At 35.2% G+C, this 23,182-nt stretch overlaps 2 protein-coding genes across 2 annotated transcripts in view; both read left to right on the top strand.

Moving 5' to 3' along the window:
• LOC111196243 (stonustoxin subunit beta) overlaps positions 1-22,268 on the top strand; it is a 67,106-nt gene extending 44,838 nt beyond the window's left edge. The window contains exons 5-6 of the mRNA XM_049473990.1: positions 16,843-16,889; positions 17,046-22,268. Of these exons, the coding sequence (XP_049329947.1) occupies positions 16,843-16,889; positions 17,046-17,554 (556 nt within the window). The 3' untranslated portion in view covers positions 17,555-22,268. The remainder of the gene's footprint in view (positions 1-16,842; positions 16,890-17,045) is intronic.
• Positions 1-23,182, top strand: part of LOC125797546 (stonustoxin subunit beta-like) — a 172,430-nt gene that overhangs the window by 50,467 nt on the left and 98,781 nt on the right. The window lies entirely within an intron of this gene.

Genomic DNA, 23,182 nt, shown 5'->3' with positions numbered 1-23,182 from the left:
TATAAATAAAAATTCATAAAAAATCAACGATAACGTGTACGTTGCCGAAATTCTCACACATGATAGGTTAAGACAGTCTCTTTCAAACAAAGGCAGAACCGTTGTGGTAGTATGTCCCAATCTTGAGTTATTGAATTTTAAGCATTATTTAGAATAAAAAAAAATTCATAAAAAATCAACGATAAGGTGTACGTTGCCGAATGTCGCACACATGATAGAATAAGACAGTCTCTTTCAAACAATGGCAGAACCTTTGTGGTAGTATGTGCCAATCTTGAGTTATTGAATTTTAAGCATTATTTAATATAAATAAAAATTCATAAAAAATCAACGATAACGTGTACGTTGCCGAAATTCGCACACATGATAGGTTAAGACAGTCTCTTTCAAACAATGGCAGAACCTTTGTGGTAGTATGTGCCAATCTTGAGTTATTGAATTTTAAGCATTATTTAATATAAATAAAAATTCATAAAAAATCAACGATAGCGTGTATGTTGCCGAATGTCGCACACATGATAGAATAAGACAGTCTCTTTCAAACAATGGCAGAACCTTTGTGGTAGTATGTGCCAATCTTGAGTTATTGAATTTTAAGCATTATTTAATATAAATAAAAATTCATAAAAAATCAACGATAACGTGTACGTTGCCGAAAGTCGCACACATAATAGGTTAAGACAGTCTCTTTCAAACAATGGCAGAACCTTTGTGGTAGTATGTGCCAATCTTGAGTTATTGAATTTTAAGCATTATTTAATATAAATAAAAATTCATAAAAAATCAACGATAACGTGTACGTTGCCGAAAGTCGCACACATAATAGGTTAAGACAGTCTCTTTCAAACAATGGCAGAACCTTTGTGGTAGTATGTGCCAATCTTGAGTTATTGAATTTTAAGCATTATTTAATATAAATAAAAATTCATAAAAAATCAACGATAACGTGTACGTTGCCGAAATTCTCACACATGATAGGTTAAGACAGTCTCTTTCAAACATAGGCAGAACCGTTGTGGTAGTATGTCCCAATCTTGAGTTATTGAATTTTAAGCATTATTTAGAATAAATAAAAATTCATAAAAAATCAACGATAATGTGTACGTTGCCGAATGTCGCACACATGATAGAATAAGACAGTCTCTTTCAAACAATGGCAGAACCTTTGTGGTAGTATGTGCCAATCTTGAGTTATTGAATTTTAAGCATTATTTAATATAAATAAAAATTCATAAAAAATCAACGATAACGTGTACGTTGCCGAAATTCGCACACATGATAGGTTAAGACAGTCTCTTTCAAACAATGGCAGAACCTTTGTGGTAGTATGTGCCAATCTTGAGTTATTGAATTTTAAGCATTATTTAATATAAATAAAAATTCATAAAAAATCAACGATAATGTGTACGTTGCCGAAATTCGCACACATGATAGGTTAAGACAGTCTCTTTCAAACAAAGGCAGAACATTTGTGGTAGTATGTGCCAATCTTGAGTTATTGAATTTTAAGCATTATTTAATATAAATAAAAATTCATAAAAAATCAACGATAACGTGTACGTTGCCGAAAGTCGCACACATGATAGGTTAAGACAGTCTCTTTCAAACGATGGCAGAACCTTTGTGGTAGTATGTGCCAATCTTGAGTTATTGAATTTTAAGCATTATTTAATATAAATAAAAATTCATAAAAAATCAACGATAATGTGTACGTTGCCGAAATTCGCACACATGATAGGTTAAGACAGTATCTTTCAAACAAAGGCAGAACATTTGTGGTAGTATGTGCCAATCTTGAGTTATTGAATTTTAAGCATTATTTAATATAAATAAAAATTCATAAAAAATCAACGATAACGTGTACGTTGCCGAAATTCGCACACATGATAGGTTAAGACAGTCTCTTTCAAACAATGGCAGAACCTTTGTGGTAGTATGTGCCAATCTTGAGTTATTGAATTTTAAGCATTATTTAATATAAATAAAAATTCATAAAAAATCAACGATAACGTGTACGTTGCCGAAAGTCGCACACATAATAGGTTAAGACAGTCTCTTTCAAACAATGGCAGAACCTTTGTGGTAGTATGTGCCAATCTTGAGTTATTGAATTTTAAGCATTATTTAATATAAATAAAAATTCATAAAAAATCAACGATAACGTGTACGTTGCCGAAATTCTCACACATGATAGGTTAAGACAGTCTCTTTCAAACAAAGGCAGAACCGTTGTGGTAGTATGTCCCAATCTTGAGTTATTGAATTTTAAGCATTATTTAGAATAAATAAAAATTCATAAAAAATCAACGATAATGTGTACGTTGCCGAATGTCGCACACATGATAGAATAAGACAGTCTCTTTCAAACAATGGCAGAACCTTTGTGGTAGTATGTGCCAATCTTGAGTTATTGAATTTTAAGCATTATTTAATATAAATAAAAATTCATAAAAAATCAACGATAATGTGTACGTTGCCGAAATTCGCACACATGATAGGTTAAGACAGTATCTTTCAAACAAAGGCAGAACCTTTGTGGTAGTATGTGCCAATCTTGAGTTATTGAATTTTAAGCATTATTTAATATAAATAAAAATTCATAAAAAATCAACGATAACGTGTACGTTGCCGAATGTCGCACACATGATAGGTTAAGACAGTCTCTTTCAAACAAAGGCAGAACCGTTGTGGTAGTATGTCCCAATCTTGAGTTATTGAATTTTAAGCATTATTTAGAATAAATAAAAATTCATTAAAAATCAACGATAATGTGTACGTTGCCGAATGTCGCACACATGATAGAATAAGACAGTCTCTTTCAAACAATGGCAGAACCTTTGTGGTAGTATGTGCCAATCTTGAGTTATTGAATTTTAAGCATTATTTAATATAAATAAAAATTCATAAAAAATCAACGATAACGTGTACGTTGCCGAAATTCGCACACATGATAGGTTAAGACAGTCTCTTTCAAACAAAGGCAGAACCGTTGTGGTAGTATGTCCCAATCTTGAGTTATTGAATTTTAAGCATTATTTAGAATAAATAAAAATTCATTAAAAATCAACGATAATGTGTACGTTGCCGAATGTCGCACACATGATAGAATAAGACAGTCTCTTTCAAACAATGGCAGAACCTTTGTGGTAGTATGTGCCAATCTTGAGTTATTGAATTTTAAGCATTATTTAATATAAATAAAAATTCATAAAAAATCAACGATAACGTGTACGTTGCCGAAATTCGCACACATGATAGGTTAAGACAGTCTCTTTCAAACAATGGCAGAACCTTTGTGGTAGTATGTGCCAATCTTGAGTTATTGAATTTTAAGCATTATTTAATATAAATAAAAATTCATAAAAAATCAACGATAACGTGTACGTTGCCGAAAGTCGCACACATAATAGGTTAAGACAGTCTCTTTCAAACAATGGCAGAACCTTTGTGGTAGTATGTGCCAATCTTGAGTTATTGAATTTTAAGCATTATTTAATATAAATAAAAATTCATAAAAAATCAACGATAACGTGTACGTTGCCGAAATTCTCACACATGATAGGTTAAGACAGTCTCTTTCAAACAATGGCAGAACCGTTGTGGTAGTTTGTGCCAATCTTGAGTTATTGAATTTTAAGCATTATTTAATATAAATAAAAATTCATAAAAAATCAACGATAACGTGTACGTTGCCGAAAGTCGCACACATGATAGAATTAGACAGTCTCTTTCAAACGATGGCAGAACCGTTGTGGTAGTATGTCGCAATCTTGAGTTATTGAATTTTAAGCATTATTTAATATAAATAAAAATTCATAAAAAATCAACGATAACGTGTACGTTGCCGAAAGTCACACACATGATAGAATAAGACAGTCTCTTTCAAACGATGGCAGAACCGTTGTGGTAGTATTTCGCAATCTTGAGTTATTGAATTTTAAGCATTATTTAATATAAATAAAAATTCATAAAAAATCAACGATAACGTGTACGTTGCCGAAAGTCGCACACATGATAGAATAAGACAGTCTCTTTCACAGGATGGCAGAACCTTTGTGGTAGTATGTGCCAATCTTGAGTTATTGAATTTTAAGCATTATTTAATATAAATAAAAATTCATAAAAAATCAACGATAACGTGTACGTTGCCGAAAGTCGCACACATGATAGAATAAGACAGTCTCTTTCAAACGATGGCAGAACCGTTGTGGTAGTATGTCGCAATCTTGAGTTATTGAATTTTAAGCATTATTTAATATAAATAAAAATTCATAAAAAATCAACGATAGCGTGTACGTTGCCGAAAGTCGCACACATGATAGGTTAAGACAGTCTCTTTCAAACGATGGCAGAACCATTGTGGTAGTATGTGCCAATCTTGAGTTATTGAATTTTAAGCATTATTTAATATAAATAAAAATTCATAAAAAATCAACGATAACGTGTACGTTGCCGAAAGTCGCACACATGATAGAATAAGACAGTCTCTTTCACAGGATGGCAGAACCTTTGTGGTAGTATGTGCCAATCTTGAGTTATTGAATTTTAAGCATTATTTAATATAAATAAAAATTCATAAAAAATCAACGATAACGTGTACGTTGCCGAAAGTCGCACACATGATAGAATAAGACAGTCTCTTTCAAACGATGGCAGAACCGTTGTGGTAGTATGTCGCAATCTTGAGTTATTGAATTTTAAGCATTATTTAATATAAATAAAAATTCATAAAAAATCAACGATAGCGTGTACGTTGCCGAAAGTCGCACACATGATAGGTTAAGACAGTCTCTTTCAAACAAAGGCAGAACCGTTGTGGTAGTATGTCCCAATCTTGAGTTATTGAATTTTAAGCATTATTTAGAATAAATAAAAATTCATTAAAAATCAACGATAATGTGTACGTTGCCGAATGTCGCACACATGATAGAATAAGACAGTCTCTTTCAAACAATGGCAGAACCTTTGTGGTAGTATGTGCCAATCTTGAGTTATTGAATTTTAAGCATTATTTAATATAAATAAAAATTCATAAAAAATCAACGATAACGTGTACGTTGCCGAAATTCGCACACATGATAGGTTAAGACAGTCTCTTTCAAACAATGGCAGAACCTTTGTGGTAGTATGTGCCAATCTTGAGTTATTGAATTTTAAGCATTATTTAATATAAATAAAAATTCATAAAAAATCAACGATAACGTGTACGTTGCCGAAAGTCGCACACATAATAGGTTAAGACAGTCTCTTTCAAACAATGGCAGAACCTTTGTGGTAGTATGTGCCAATCTTGAGTTATTGAATTTTAAGCATTATTTAATATAAATAAAAATTCATAAAAAATCAACGATAACGTGTACGTTGCCGAAATTCTCACACATGATAGGTTAAGACAGTCTCTTTCAAACAATGGCAGAACCGTTGTGGTAGTTTGTGCCAATCTTGAGTTATTGAATTTTAAGCATTATTTAATATAAATAAAAATTCATAAAAAATCAACGATAACGTGTACGTTGCCGAAAGTCGCACACATGATAGAATTAGACAGTCTCTTTCAAACGATGGCAGAACCGTTGTGGTAGTATGTCGCAATCTTGAGTTATTGAATTTTAAGCATTATTTAATATAAATAAAAATTCATAAAAAATCAACGATAACGTGTACGTTGCCGAAAGTCACACACATGATAGAATAAGACAGTCTCTTTCAAACGATGGCAGAACCGTTGTGGTAGTATTTCGCAATCTTGAGTTATTGAATTTTAAGCATTATTTAATATAAATAAAAATTCATAAAAAATCAACGATAACGTGTACGTTGCCGAAAGTCGCACACATGATAGAATAAGACAGTCTCTTTCACAGGATGGCAGAACCTTTGTGGTAGTATGTGCCAATCTTGAGTTATTGAATTTTAAGCATTATTTAATATAAATAAAAATTCATAAAAAATCAACGATAACGTGTACGTTGCCGAAAGTCGCACACATGATAGAATAAGACAGTCTCTTTCAAACGATGGCAGAACCGTTGTGGTAGTATGTCGCAATCTTGAGTTATTGAATTTTAAGCATTATTTAATATAAATAAAAATTCATAAAAAATCAACGATAGCGTGTACGTTGCCGAAAGTCGCACACATGATAGGTTAAGACAGTCTCTTTCAAACGATGGCAGAACCATTGTGGTAGTATGTGCCAATCTTGAGTTATTGAATTTTAAGCATTATTTAATATAAATAAAAATTCATAAAAAATCAACGATAACGTGTACGTTGCCGAAAGTCGCACACATGATAGGTTAAGACAGTCTCTTTCAAACGATGGCAGAACCGTTGTGGTAGTTTGTGCCAATCTTGAGTTATTGAATTTTAAGCATTATTTAATATAAATAAAAATTTATAAAAAATCAACGATAACGTGTACGTTGCCGAAAGTCGCACACATGATAGAATAAGACAGTCTCTTTCAAACAAAGGCAGAACCGTTGTGGTAGTATGTGCCAATCTTGAGTTATTGAATTTTAAGCATTATTTAATATAAATAAAAATTCATAAAAAATCAACGATAACGTGTACGTTGCCGAAAGTCGCACACATGATAGAATTAGACAGTCTCTTTCAAACGATGGCAGAACCGTTGTGGTAGTATGTCGCAATCTTGAGTTATTGAATTTTAAGCATTATTTAATTTAAATAAAAATTCATAAAAAATCAACGATAACGTGTACGTTGCCGAAAGTCGCACACATGATAGGTTAAGACAGTCTCTTTCAAACGATGGCAGAACCGTTGTGGTAGTATTTCGCAATCTTGAGTTATTGAATTTTAAGCATTATTTAATATAAATAAAAATTCATAAAAAATCAACGATAACGTGTACGTTGCCGAAAGTCGCACACATGATAGAATAAGACAGTCTCTTTCAAACGATGGCAGAAACGTTGTGGTAGTATGTCGCAATCTTGAGTTATTGAATTTTAAGCATTATTTAATATAAATAAAAATTCATAAAAAATCAACGATAGCGTGTACGTTGCCGAAAGTCGCACACATGATAGGTTAAGACAGTCTCTTTCAAACGATGGCAGAACCGTTGTGGTAGTATGTGCCAATCTTGAGTTATTGAATTTTAAGCATTATTTAATATAAATAAAAATTCATAAAAAATCAACGATAATTTGTACGTTGCCGAAAGTCGCACACATGATAGGTTAAGACAGTCTCTTTCAAACTATGGCAGAACCGTTGTGGTAGTATGTGCCAATCTTGACTTATTGAATTTTAAGCATTATTTAATATAAATAAAAATTCATAAAAAATCAACGATAACGTGTACGTTGGCGAAAGTCGCACTGATGATAGGTTAAGACAGTCTCTTTCAAACGATGGCAGAACCGTTGTGGTAGTATGTGCCAATCTTGAGTAATTTAACTTTAAGCATTATTAAAAATCAACCATAGAGTGTAAGTTTCCAAAAGTCGCACACATGATAGGTTAAGACAGTCTCTTTCAAACAAAGGCAGAACCGTTGTGGTAGTATGTCCCAATCTTGAGTTATTGAATTTTAAGCATTATTTAGAATAAATAAAAATTCATAAAAAATCAACGATAATGTGTACGTTGCCGAATGTCGCACACATGATAGAATAAGACAGTCTCTTTCAAACAATGGCAGAACCTTTGTGGTAGTATGTGCCAATCTTGAGTTATTGAATTTTAAGCATTATTTAATATAAATAAAAATTCATAAAAAATCAACGATAATGTGTACGTTGCCGAAATTCGCACACATGATAGGTTAAGACAGTATCTTTCAAACAAAGGCAGAACCTTTGTGGTAGTATGTGCCAATCTTGAGTTATTGAATTTTAAGCATTATTTAATATAAATAAAAATTCATAAAAAATCAACGATAACGTGTACGTTGCCGAAATTCGCACACATGATAGGTTAAGACAGTCTCTTTCAAACAAAGGCAGAACCGTTGTGGTAGTATGTCCCAATCTTGAGTTATTGAATTTTAAGCATTATTTAGAATAAATAAAAATTCATTAAAAATCAACGATAATGTGTACGTTGCCGAATGTCGCACACATGATAGAATAAGACAGTCTCTTTCAAACAATGGCAGAACCTTTGTGGTAGTATGTGCCAATCTTGAGTTATTGAATTTTAAGCATTATTTAATATAAATAAAAATTCATAAAAAATCAACGATAACGTGTACGTTGCCGAAATTCGCACACATGATAGGTTAAGACAGTCTCTTTCAAACAATGGCAGAACCTTTGTGGTAGTATGTGCCAATCTTGAGTTATTGAATTTTAAGCATTATTTAATATAAATAAAAATTCATAAAAAATCAACGATAACGTGTACGTTGCCGAAAGTCGCACACATAATAGGTTAAGACAGTCTCTTTCAAACAATGGCAGAACCTTTGTGGTAGTATGTGCCAATCTTGAGTTATTGAATTTTAAGCATTATTTAATATAAATAAAAATTCATAAAAAATCAACGATAACGTGTACGTTGCCGAAATTCTCACACATGATAGGTTAAGACAGTCTCTTTCAAACAATGGCAGAACCGTTGTGGTAGTTTGTGCCAATCTTGAGTTATTGAATTTTAAGCATTATTTAATATAAATAAAAATTCATAAAAAATCAACGATAACGTGTACGTTGCCGAAAGTCGCACACATGATAGAATTAGACAGTCTCTTTCAAACGATGGCAGAACCGTTGTGGTAGTATGTCGCAATCTTGAGTTATTGAATTTTAAGCATTATTTAATATAAATAAAAATTCATAAAAAATCAACGATAACGTGTACGTTGCCGAAAGTCACACACATGATAGAATAAGACAGTCTCTTTCAAACGATGGCAGAACCGTTGTGGTAGTATTTCGCAATCTTGAGTTATTGAATTTTAAGCATTATTTAATATAAATAAAAATTCATAAAAAATCAACGATAACGTGTACGTTGCCGAAAGTCGCACACATGATAGAATAAGACAGTCTCTTTCACAGGATGGCAGAACCTTTGTGGTAGTATGTGCCAATCTTGAGTTATTGAATTTTAAGCATTATTTAATATAAATAAAAATTCATAAAAAATCAACGATAACGTGTACGTTGCCGAAAGTCGCACACATGATAGAATAAGACAGTCTCTTTCAAACGATGGCAGAACCGTTGTGGTAGTATGTCGCAATCTTGAGTTATTGAATTTTAAGCATTATTTAATATAAATAAAAATTCATAAAAAATCAACGATAGCGTGTACGTTGCCGAAAGTCGCACACATGATAGGTTAAGACAGTCTCTTTCAAACGATGGCAGAACCATTGTGGTAGTATGTGCCAATCTTGAGTTATTGAATTTTAAGCATTATTTAATATAAATAAAAATTCATAAAAAATCAACGATAACGTGTACGTTGCCGAAAGTCGCACACATGATAGGTTAAGACAGTCTCTTTCAAACGATGGCAGAACCGTTGTGGTAGTTTGTGCCAATCTTGAGTTATTGAATTTTAAGCATTATTTAATATAAATAAAAATTTATAAAAAATCAACGATAACGTGTACGTTGCCGAAAGTCGCACACATGATAGAATAAGACAGTCTCTTTCAAACAAAGGCAGAACCGTTGTGGTAGTATGTGCCAATCTTGAGTTATTGAATTTTAAGCATTATTTAATATAAATAAAAATTCATAAAAAATCAACGATAACGTGTACGTTGCCGAAAGTCGCACACATGATAGAATTAGACAGTCTCTTTCAAACGATGGCAGAACCGTTGTGGTAGTATGTCGCAATCTTGAGTTATTGAATTTTAAGCATTATTTAATTTAAATAAAAATTCATAAAAAATCAACGATAACGTGTACGTTGCCGAAAGTCGCACACATGATAGGTTAAGACAGTCTCTTTCAAACGATGGCAGAACCGTTGTGGTAGTATTTCGCAATCTTGAGTTATTGAATTTTAAGCATTATTTAATATAATTAAAAATTCATAAAAAATCAACGATAACGTGTACGTTGCCGAAAGTCGCACACATGATAGAATAAGACAGTCTCTTTCAAACGATGGCAGAAACGTTGTGGTAGTATGTCGCAATCTTGAGTTATTGAATTTTAAGCATTATTTAATATAAATAAAAATTCATAAAAAATCAACGATAGCGTGTACGTTGCCGAAAGTCGCACACATGATAGGTTAAGACAGTCTCTTTCAAACGATGGCAGAACCGTTGTGGTAGTATGTGCCAATCTTGAGTTATTGAATTTTAAGCATTATTTAATATAAATAAAAATTCATAAAAAATCAACGATAATTTGTACGTTGCCGAAAGTCGCACACATGATAGGTTAAGACAGTCTCTTTCAAACTATGGCAGAACCGTTGTGGTAGTATGTGCCAATCTTGACTTATTGAATTTTAAGCATTATTTAATATAAATAAAAATTCATAAAAAATCAACGATAACGTGTACGTTGGCGAAAGTCGCACTGATGATAGGTTAAGACAGTCTCTTTCAAACGATGGCAGAACCGTCGTGGTAGTATGTGCCAATCTTGAGTAATTTAACTTTAAGCATTATTAAAAATCAACCATAGAGTGTAAGTTTCCAAAAGTCGCACACATGATAGGTTAAGACAGTCTCTTTCAAACAAAGGCAGAACCGTTGTGGTAGTATGTCCCAATCTTGAGTTATTGAATTTTAAGCATTATTTAGAATAAATAAAAATTCATTAAAAATCAACGATAATGTGTACGTTGCCGAATGTCGCACACATGATAGAATAAGACAGTCTCTTTCAAACAATGGCAGAACCTTTGTGGTAGTATGTGCCAATCTTGAGTTATTGAATTTTAAGCATTATTTAATATAAATAAAAATTCATAAAAAATCAACGATAACGTGTACGTTGCCGAAATTCGCACACATGATAGGTTAAGACAGTCTCTTTCAAACAAAGGCAGAACCGTTGTGGTAGTATGTCCCAATCTTGAGTTATTGAATTTTAAGCATTATTTAGAATAAATAAAAATTCATTAAAAATCAACGATAATGTGTACGTTGCCGAATGTCGCACACATGATAGAATAAGACAGTCTCTTTCAAACAATGGCAGAACCTTTGTGGTAGTATGTGCCAATCTTGAGTTATTGAATTTTAAGCATTATTTAATATAAATAAAAATTCATAAAAAATCAACGATAACGTGTACGTTGCCGAAATTCGCACACATGATAGGTTAAGACAGTCTCTTTCAAACAATGGCAGAACCTTTGTGGTAGTATGTGCCAATCTTGAGTTATTGAATTTTAAGCATTATTTAATATAAATAAAAATTCATAAAAAATCAACGATAACGTGTACGTTGCCGAAAGTCGCACACATAATAGGTTAAGACAGTCTCTTTCAAACAATGGCAGAACCTTTGTGGTAGTATGTGCCAATCTTGAGTTATTGAATTTTAAGCATTATTTAATATAAATAAAAATTCATAAAAAATCAACGATAACGTGTACGTTGCCGAAATTCTCACACATGATAGGTTAAGACAGTCTCTTTCAAACAATGGCAGAACCGTTGTGGTAGTTTGTGCCAATCTTGAGTTATTGAATTTTAAGCATTATTTAATATAAATAAAAATTCATAAAAAATCAACGATAACGTGTACGTTGCCGAAAGTCGCACACATGATAGAATTAGACAGTCTCTTTCAAACGATGGCAGAACCGTTGTGGTAGTATGTCGCAATCTTGAGTTATTGAATTTTAAGCATTATTTAATATAAATAAAAATTCATAAAAAATCAACGATAACGTGTACGTTGCCGAAAGTCGCACACATGATAGAATAAGACAGTCTCTTTCAAACAATGGCAGAACCTTTGTGGTAGTATGTGCCAATCTTGAGTTATTGAATTTTAAGCATTATTTAATATAAATAAAAATTCATAAAAAATCAACGATAACGTGTACGTTGCCGAAATTCGCACACATGATAGGTTAAGACAGTCTCTTTCAAACAAAGGCAGAACCGTTGTGGTAGTATGTCCCAATCTTGAGTTATTGAATTTTAAGCATTATTTAGAATAAATAAAAATTCATTAAAAATCAACGATAATGTGTACGTTGCCGAATGTCGCACACATGATAGAATAAGACAGTCTCTTTCAAACAATGGCAGAACCTTTGTGGTAGTATGTGCCAATCTTGAGTTATTGAATTTTAAGCATTATTTAATATAAATAAAAATTCATAAAAAATCAACGATAACGTGTACGTTGCCGAAATTCGCACACATGATAGGTTAAGACAGTCTCTTTCAAACAATGGCAGAACCTTTGTGGTAGTATGTGCCAATCTTGAGTTATTGAATTTTAAGCATTATTTAATATAAATAAAAATTCATAAAAAATCAACGATAACGTGTACGTTGCCGAAAGTCGCACACATAATAGGTTAAGACAGTCTCTTTCAAACAATGGCAGAACCTTTGTGGTAGTATGTGCCAATCTTGAGTTATTGAATTTTAAGCATTATTTAATATAAATAAAAATTCATAAAAAATCAACGATAACGTGTACGTTGCCGAAATTCTCACACATGATAGGTTAAGACAGTCTCTTTCAAACAATGGCAGAACCGTTGTGGTAGTTTGTGCCAATCTTGAGTTATTGAATTTTAAGCATTATTTAATATAAATAAAAATTCATAAAAAATCAACGATAACGTGTACGTTGCCGAAAGTCGCACACATGATAGAATTAGACAGTCTCTTTCAAACGATGGCAGAACCGTTGTGGTAGTATGTCGCAATCTTGAGTTATTGAATTTTAAGCATTATTTAATATAAATAAAAATTCATAAAAAATCAACGATAACGTGTACGTTGCCGAAAGTCGCACACATGATAGAATAAGACAGTCTCTTTCAAACGATGGCAGAACCGTTGTGGTAGTATTTCGCAATCTTGAGTTATTGAATTTTAAGCATTATTTAATATAAATAAAAATTCATAAAAAATCAACGATAACGTGTACGTTGCCGAAAGTCGCACACATGATAGAATAAGACAGTCTCTTTCACAGGATGGCAGAACCTTTGTGGTAGTATGTGCCAATCTTGAGTTATTGAATTTTAAGCATTATTTAATATAAATAAAAATTCATAAAAAATCAACGATAACGTGTACGTTGCCGAAAGTCGCACACATGATAGAATAAGACAGTCTCTTTCAAACGATGGCAGAACCGTTGTGGTAGTATGTCGCAATCTTGAGTTATTGAATTTTAAGCATTATTTAATATAAATAAAAATTCATAAAAAATCAACGATAGCGTGTACGTTGCCGAAAGTCGCACACATGATAGGTTAAGACAGTCTCTTTCAAACGATGGCAGAACCATTGTGGTAGTATGTGCCAATCTTGAGTTATTGAATTTTAAGCATTATTTAATATAAATAAAAATTCATAAAAAATCAACGATAACGTGTACGTTGCCGAAAGTCGCACACATGATAGGTTAAGACAGTCTCTTTCAAACGATGGCAGAACCGTTGTGGTAGTTTGTGCCAATCTTGAGTTATTGAATTTTAAGCATTATTTAATATAAATAAAAATTTATAAAAAATCAACGATAACGTGTACGTTGCCGAAAGTCGCACACATGATAGAATAAGACAGTCTCTTTCAAACAAAGGCAGAACCGTTGTGGTAGTATGTGCCAATCTTGAGTTATTGAATTTTAAGCATTATTTAATATAAATAAAAATTCATAAAAAATCAACGATAACGTGTACGTTGCCGAAAGTCGCACACATGATAGAATTAGACAGTCTCTTTCAAACGATGGCAGAACCGTTGTGGTAGTATGTCGCAATCTTGAGTTATTGAATTTTAAGCATTATTTAATTTAAATAAAAATTCATAAAAAATCAACGATAACGTGTACGTTGCCGAAAGTCGCACACATGATAGGTTAAGACAGTCTCTTTCAAACGATGGCAGAACCGTTGTGGTAGTATTTCGCAATCTTGAGTTATTGAATTTTAAGCATTATTTAATATAAATAAAAATTCATAAAAAATCAACGATAACGTGTACGTTGCCGAAAGTCGCACACATGATAGAATAAGACAGTCTCTTTCAAACGATGGCAGAAACGTTGTGGTAGTATGTCGCAATCTTGAGTTATTGAATTTTAAGCATTATTTAATATAAATAAAAATTCATAAAAAATCAACGATAGCGTGTACGTTGCCGAAAGTCGCACACATGATAGGTTAAGACAGTCTCTTTCAAACGATGGCAGAACCGTTGTGGTAGTATGTGCCAATCTTGAGTTATTGAATTTTAAGCATTATTTAATATAAATAAAAATTCATAAAAAATCAACGATAACGTGTACGTTGGCGAAAGTCGCACTGATGATAGGTTAAGACAGTCTCTTTCAAACGATGGCAGAACCGTTGTGGTAGTATGTGCCAATCTTGAGTAATTTAACTTTAAGCATTATTAAAAATCAACCATAGAGTGTAAGTTTCCAAAAGTCGCACACATGATAGGCTAAAACAGACTCTTTTAAATGATGGTATGTTCCGGTCCCCCCTCTTCTTTGTGATATGGTATGTTCCGGTCTCCCCCCCTCCCCACCCCCCCATGTGAAATGTTTTTTTCCGTTCCCCCCCCCTACTGTGTGAAATGGTATGTTCTGGTCCCATAAAAATTCATATAAAATCAACCATGCAGTGAAAGTTGCCCAATCTCGCACACGTGATAGCCAAAGACAATCTCTTTCAGATGGTAGAACCATTGTGATGGTTTGGGTCAATCTTGAGTTATTTAATTTTAAGTATTATTTAATATAAATAAAAATTCATATAAAATCAACCATACAGTAAAAGTTGCCGAAAGTCGCACATGTGATAGCCAAAGACAGACTCTTTCAGACGGTGGCAGAACCGTCGTGGTACCTTGGCCCAATCTTGGTTATTGAATTTAAAGCATTATTTGCTCATAAAGGCCTTGTGCTGATCCGCATCACCCTTGGAGTGATGAGGAGAAAGAGTGCCATTTACCCACCCAGAGAGAGACAGGGCAATTGTTCTCCCTCGCGGCTCTGATGGCAAGCTACATGAACAGGATTCAAACAGGATTCGTATCTAGCTATTGTTGAGCCACCGCTTATATATTTTAATTTATTAACTATATATTAATTTCTCTGTACTAATGCTCTGGTCAGGTCTGGATGGTTGAAGTAATTTTTATGGTTTTTTTTTGTAAAATATTGTAATAACATATCACAGGCTGGTTATTTTTTGTAGTTGTTGTTATTGAAGTTGTTTGTATTGTCGTCCTGTAAAGAGGACTGCAAGAGCACAGCACAGAATGATCAATGAGGTGAGGAAGAGTCCTAGAGTTTCAGCTAAAGACTTACAGTGATCTCTGGGGCATGCTAACATATTTGTTGACAAACCTACAATAAAGAAAACATTAAACAAGAATGGAGCTCATCGGAGGACACCACGGAGGAAGCCACTGCTGTGCATTGCTGCATGTTTAAAGTTTGCCAAAGAGCACCTGGATGTTCCACAGCAGTACTGGCTAAATATACTGTGGACAGATGAAACCAAAATTTAGTTGTTTGGAAGAAAAACACAGCGCTTTGTGCGGAGAGGAAAAAAGGCACAGCCCACAATCATCAAAACCTCATCCCAACTGTGAAATATGGTGGAGGGTGAATATCATGGTTTGGGGCTGCTTTGCTGCCTCAGGGCCTGGACAGATTGCCGTCTTCAACTGGAAAATGAATTCCCAAGTTTGACAAGAAATTTTGCAAGAAAAATTTAGACCATCTGTCTGCCAACTGATATTCAACGGAGGATGGATGATGCAACAACGACCCAAAACATACAAGTAAATCAACAACTGAACGGCTTCAACAGAAGAAAATACACCTTCTGGAGAGTCCTTACCTCAGCCCAATTGAAATGCTGTGGCATGACCTCGAGAGAGCGATTCACACCAGATAACCCAAGAATATTGCTGAACTAAAACAGTTTTGTGAAGAGAAATGGTCCAAAATTCCTCCTGACCGTTGTGCAGGTCTGATCTGCAACTACAGGAAACGTTTGGTTAAGGTTATTGCTACCAAAGGTTCACATACTTTTTCCACCCTGCACTGTGAATGTTAACATTTTGTGTTCAATAAAACCATGCAAACATATATATTTTTGTGGTATTAGTTTAAGCAGACTGTGTTGGTCTCTTGTTGTGAAGATCAGAACACATTTAATTACCAATTTATGCAGAAATCCAAGTAATCCTAAGGGGTTCACATACATTTTCTTGCAACTATAAATGTACCTCCTACTTCAGTAAACTGTAAGCCACAATTTTATTACAATTCACCCTTTCTCGTCTTGAGTAGTAACTAAAGTATGGGTGTGATGAGATCTCACAAGACTAAAGTGGGCATACACATGGCTCTCTGTATCTGCTTACGTTAAAATGTTCCGTGTTCCGTAAATTGCATCATCTGCCGAGCCTAGTGTTCCCACTCATACATTCCTGCCATCACGTTTTTAAATGCAGTGCAATGCAAAATTGCAAACATGTGCAGAACCCTGACCTAGTTGGAGGGTTGTGTGTGTGTATTTGTGTGTAAGGGAGAGAGAGTCTGAATACTGATTACAATGTTCATTTATTTACTTGATTGTGATTATTTAATACATTATTTAATAACTAGTTAATTTACATTAATACCTTCCGCCTGTTTGTGTGTGTTTGTGTATTGGTGTGTTTGTGTTTAGGGTGGAAAATAGAGGGAAAATCAGAATCAAACCAGGACTAAAGAAATGTAAGTTCACACACCGACACACACAGACTTAACACACACACACACACACACACACACAAACACCCACTCACACACACATACAAACACACACACACAAACACACACACTCTCTCTCTGTATCAGTGCAGTGTGTGTAATGTGTGTTCTTCTGTTCAGACGGCTGTGATTTGACACTGGATCCAAACACAGCACACCCTCGTCTCTCTCTGAGTGAGAAGAACAGGATGGCGGTGAGGAGAGAGGAGCTGGAGTCATATCCTGATCATCCAGAGGGGTTTAATGTGTATCTGCAGGTTCTGAGTAGAGAGAGTTTTACTGGGCGCTGTTACTGGGAGGCTGAGTGGAGTGGGAGGGGAGGAGCTAAATTAGTTCTGAGTTATAAAACCATCCGCAGGAAAGGAGTGAGTTTTGACCGTCAGTTTGGATGGAATAGAAACTCCATGAGTCTGTTCTGCTCTGATAATGAATACTCTGTTCATCACAATCTAAACATCACTAAACTCCGCCCTCCTCCCTTCGGCTGTAGGAGAGTAGGAGTGTATGTGGACTGTCCCTCCGGCATTCTGTCCTTCTACAGCGTCTCCTCTGATACACACACACACACACTCACACACATTCTACACCACATTCACTCAGCCCCTCTATGCAGGATTTGCTGTTTATGATGACTCCTCAGTGTCTGTGTGTGACATAGATTAACCTTTCCGGTGTGTGTGTGTGAGTGTGTGTGAGTGAATGTTTGTGTAAGTGTAAGTATGAGTAAGTATGTGATTGTGAGGGTGAGTGAATGTGATAGTGTGTATGAGTGTATGGGTGTGTGAGTGGTGAAGGGTGTGATTGGAGATAACCACACCTTCACACTCTTATTCTTAAATGTTTTATACATTTATATATACAGTTATTATTTTTACTGTTCACATTATAATTCACTTAATAACCTTATGATCTCTGCTCTCTTTTTAACTGTCACTATGACAAGGCTTTGGAGGTTGTTTTTACTTTTTCAGGAATCAGGAAGGTCAGAGTGTTTTCATCAACAATGAGAGCTGTGAGGAGAACGTGACCCTGAGTGGCAGAGAAGCTTCACTGCTTTTCTGCTGTTCTGGGACCAGTGCATATGAACTAGGAGACAACAAGCTCTCTGAGTGAAGTGCTGGGAACCTCTCCTCAGATAGCCAGCGCATGCCTGTTCTACACGGCGTAAAGTCGCACACAGGCCAGAAGATCTTTCCATCCACTCTTTTCCTCCGTTTCATCTTCTCACAGACTTTAGGACACTTAAGGACTGTCTGCTGTTTTCATGAAGGACACAGCGCTGAACAACATCATGATAAGAACAGACAGGCTGGAGCGGATCACGTCATTAAAACTGGACAACATGCTGTTAACTGGACTTTGCTGACGTAATCATATTGATAAGTTCTGTTCAATCACGTCATTTGCATAAATGTATAACTGCTTGGATGAAGTCTGAGGAGTTCTCTCTGTCCCTCGACTGGCTTTAGTTTCTTTCTCTTTCTTTCTCTCTCTCTCTCTCTCTCTCTCTCTCTCTCTCTCTCTTTCTCTCTCTTTCTCTCTCTCTCTCTCTCTTTCTCTTTCTCTCTCTTTCTCTCTCTCTCTGGGTTGCGAATGTGTTGATCTATCAAGATTGTATTCGTTGATGTACTTTTACTCTTTTCTAATATATATCTATTTTTTTTTGTTCCTTTTATATATCTGTAATGCTGAAACTATTTTTCAAGTAAACTTTAATATATTTTAAATTCTAAGCTCTGACTCATTGGTCATCATTTCATGTTCTGAGATTTCTCACATCCGAATTTTATCTAAGTCATGCTGTGGTAAATTACCCTACAGCTTTTGGTGTTTCTGCTCGGTTGTGATAAAAAAAAATAAAAAAAAAGAATGATGCTGCTTTGGGCCTGTAATTTATGGACCTTCTATACTGTCATGACCAACTGCTGTGTAAGGTAGGTTACATTTAATTAAGTAATATCAAAAGGGCTGGCACTGGGAGTTAAGGTGACTTGCGAGATGATGCCCTGGTCCTGGAACAGTACCGGACCAGGGGGGGCTTTTTGGCCTGTTTGCCTTATGGTTCGGGGGTCCTGGAACAGTACCGGTCCTAGAAACCGGCCATAAAGGTGTTTGTGTGGCAGTTGGTGGTTTGGTCCTGGAACAGTACCGGTCCAAACGGAGCTTAGAGCTCGTACCTTATAGTTCGGGGGTCCTGGAGCAGTACCTCGACCACAGAACCTGGCTATAAGAGTAGTGTATACCAATATTGTCGTAGTCGCGACGCTTTTTCGTCTTGCATGATCCTTATCTCCCAAGTGTTCAAAGGTGGTGCACCACCACAGCAGATTAGGAGAGGATGAGATCTTACCATCAGATGAGGTAGAGAAATATACCAATATTATATATGGCGCCAAATATAGATTAGATTAGGTAGTGTGAGGCAGTGTGAGGTAGTGTGAGGCTATGTAAGGGAAAGTAAAGTAAACACAGTTGCAGAAAAGGATTCTTCACTTGGTCATGGTAGTTGTGGTCTTTGTGTCTATGGTCGTTTTAATCCCAGTTCTAACGATTATTTGGTAAAATTAATGTATAAAGAAGGTTTTCAGCATTACAGAAGACCTATGTGTGTCTATATGTGTCATGTCTTTATGGAGGCTGTGTGTGTGTGGGTTTAATTCTGGAACTGAGGTACATTGCAATCATTTTTAAATCAGTTTTGGACCCGACACCATTTATTCTGTCCGGAAACCTGTGGGAGGTGGTGAGTTGTCTCAGTAATTTCTATAAAATGTTTAAAAAATGATATACATCTTAATATTTTATCATCCTATACATCCTAAAGGTGGTGATGGAATTTTAATTTTTGGCTAGATTTATTTTTGTAATGATGGCTAAACTTCTTTACACAATTTTGAAACACATATTTTGAGAAATTCAGCTCAGTTTAGCCAAATTTGGACCACATCACTAGATTTCTTTTAGACCAATCCAGCGAATTTTTTAAAATATATACATGTATTAAAAGAAATTAAAATAAGTTGGCAGCACTGATTCTGGTTTCAGACTTGCCTAAGTCGATAGCACAAAATGGTTCAAACTCTGTTAATGGTTTAACCCCTTAACATGTCTTGTCCCATATATGGGCTACAGGGGTTTGTACCACCTACATGTTACTTGGAGAAGCTGGTTGTTTTCTCTCTACTTCACTAAATAATTCCAGATCAGTAACAGTAATCAACCCAAATTTTTATTCAGGAAAATCTAATTTTATGATTTTTTTTCATTATATTTTGACATCATCAGATTTACTTAAACATTTTTTATATGTTCTATTAAAATTGCAATTATGCTTTTCAGTAAAGTCCCTCCTCAAACATGAAAGCTTATGTAATTCTTATATAGAAATCCTCAAGATTTAGTGGTGTAATGTCAAGAATCCTGGCCTGTTAAAGAGTTAAACAGGTAACCAATAGCAGAGTTGACTATGAATGAAACCTTGCTATACCTTGAGATGTTGTAATGAACCTGCAGTTCTAGAATGGAAAACGTCTGTGTGTGTGTGTGTTTATGTAGTGCTGTTCAAAAGTTTGGAATCGTTAGCATATAAACACAATATACATATATTAAAGTAGGGCAGAATATTGAGCCATGCTGGTACTGTTCAATGTAACACGTTTCATTATCTTTATGGAGAATGCTGTAGAATTCTGAGGATGGCAGTTTAGACTGCTTCATGTTTAAATAGTAGTGATGAGTTTTGTACAAATGTCCACATTGTGAAAGTCATCCCTGATTGAAACAGAAAAGAGATGAGGATTCCAGGGTTTTGAGACAGTGTGTGTGTGTGTGTTTCTGTGTGTGTTGAATGAAGCAGTGAGAGAGATAGACAAAACATCTCTTCTCTGCTATCTTCTATCACATTTGGTGTGTGTGTGTGTGTGTGTCTGTGCATGTGTGAAAGTGTGTATGTTTCTAACATTTGTCTAACTCTGATATTCTATAAGCGAATCTAATGATGAATATAATGTGTGTGTGGCTGTGTCAGAATCGCTCCCTATTCCAGAAATAGTGCACTATATAGTGTGTAAACCATTTTTGCAGTACTGTTTAAAACCCCAGCAGTACATTCTATTCCCTATATAGTTCACTATGAAACAACCTAATGCATCACAAAATTTAGAAATTCCAAAATATACTATAATGCAATGCAGTGCTGTTGTATTAGACGTCCTCAGAGCAGGACAAACATGGTTTATTGTTTGGTTGTTCCATAATTCGTTCAGTAAATAGAAAATGCTACATAGTGAAAGAGTTAATGAGTGAGCCATTCTGAACACAGCTTCTGTCTTCATGTGGTTTAGGCCTTTTCTATTCTTATTCTTTTCTTATTGAGACTGATTTCAGCTGAGTCTCAGCTGAATGAGATTTAAAGAATACACATATCTAATTTCTCTTGTGGTTCTCGTGTATCTCAGTCTATGCTGACCTTTTGATTCTCTTAGGGTGTACTCACACTAGGCAATCCGAACCGTGCCCGGGCACGGTTACCTCCCAAAGCACGGTTCGTTTGGGTAGTGTGATCGCTCCGAACCGTGCCCGGGCACGGTACGCTGAACCGTGCCCGGGCCCGCTTGGAGAGGTGGGCCCGAGCACGGTTCACTTGGACCCGGGCACGGTACAGATGCAGTGTGAGCGCAAACCGTGCCCAGGCACGGATCAAGATGACGTCAGTGACACATTTTATTATTACTTGAGTTTTATGTTTCGCTCCTTTGGTCACTATTTATGTATATAGCAAGTACGTCTACCTTACTGATGAACGTGAATTGTAGTCCGCGAGTAAAGCTGCAAATTTCTCCCTGGACGTCTGCTGCTTGTGTAAAAACCTTCTTACACGTGCAGCACGATTAGCAGTAAATCGTTGTGTTGCACAATCAATGAATCTCTGGTTCAGTTGCGTATTTGCACGCCCAAAACGACTCCAGAGAAACAAAAACAACAGTACAATCCTGAACTCCATTGTTTTGCGCGCGCATACTGTTCTTCAAAACAAAAGTCACCTGTTGACGAAAGCGTGCTCGAGCACGGATCGTTTAGCGCAGTGTGAGTGCAGGCCTGCGGGGGAGTGGGGAGGGGGCCGAACCGTGCTCCGGCACGATTCAACCCAACCGGGCCTAGTGTGAGTACACCCTTAATGAGGATAGTAGATTTAAGAAACCAGTAAGGAAAGATCTTACTTTCTTTGGAAAGGTGTAATTTGACAAACTTAGTATTGGATCTATTACGAGCTGCAGTGAATTGGGTCTCTCTTTCTGACTTTTAAACAAGGAGACATCAGATGTCTTTAAAAAAAAAAACAAAGCTTTCTGTTTTGCTTTCCATATGTTTTCTATTTCTGGCAATGAAGAACTTGCTTGCATATTCTTGGCTATATTTTGAGTCCCCATCAGAGCACAACAATATAATGACAATGTTTATACAGTTTAGGAATATCAAGCATCGTTTGGCTGGAAATAATTTTTGTTTTAGTTATTTCATGAGGCTAAACAATTTTTAACCATATTATAGAATTCATTTCAGGATTTATTTTTTATTATTATTTTTTCTTTTGAGTTTTTTTTTTTGGAGGGATTTTTCTCTTTTGACTGAATGTTGCTCAGTGCTGTTTTCTGGGTGTTTGAGAAGGCGGGGGTGGTGCTCATCACAGGAGTTTTGACCCTCAGAGACAGGGTCCTCTGCAACAGTACTGTGAACATCATCTGAACCAGAGCACTTCATGAGGAGAGTCTCAGATGAGAGACTATGTTTGGTCCAGCTGTCGGTCGATGGCTGGACTGCATCTTCACCGGACCTGCTGTGATTGAAATGTTACAGCACTGGTCCAGGAAACTGGTTTCAGATCTGGAAGAACTGAGCGATCAGAGACCGCTTCAGACAGCACCTGCTCAACCATCAACACCACCCACCCCCAGCAGCCAATCAGCCCAGTGGATTCACCCCTCAGCCTGAGCCAGCAACGGAGACGTGAGACCAGATTTTTTATTTTTTATTTTTATGCCTGTGTACTTTTTTTTTTTCATTAAAAGGAGTGATTTTATTTAATTTTTGATGTTTATGCCTCATGTAGAAAATGTTTGGTTAAACTTTAAATCTGGTGGTGACTCAAATTATGACTGTTTTACCTTTCTTTTTAAGAAAAAAAAAAGTATGTATATGTGTATATATGTATATATGTGTGTGTACATATAAATATATATATATGTATGTGTGTATGT

Source organism: Astyanax mexicanus, unplaced genomic scaffold (genome assembly GCF_023375975.1).
Source record: "Astyanax mexicanus isolate ESR-SI-001 unplaced genomic scaffold, AstMex3_surface scaffold_49, whole genome shotgun sequence".
NCBI lineage: Eukaryota > Metazoa > Chordata > Actinopteri > Characiformes > Acestrorhamphidae > Astyanax > Astyanax mexicanus.
This window is presented reverse-complemented; position numbering and strand designations above follow the sequence as displayed.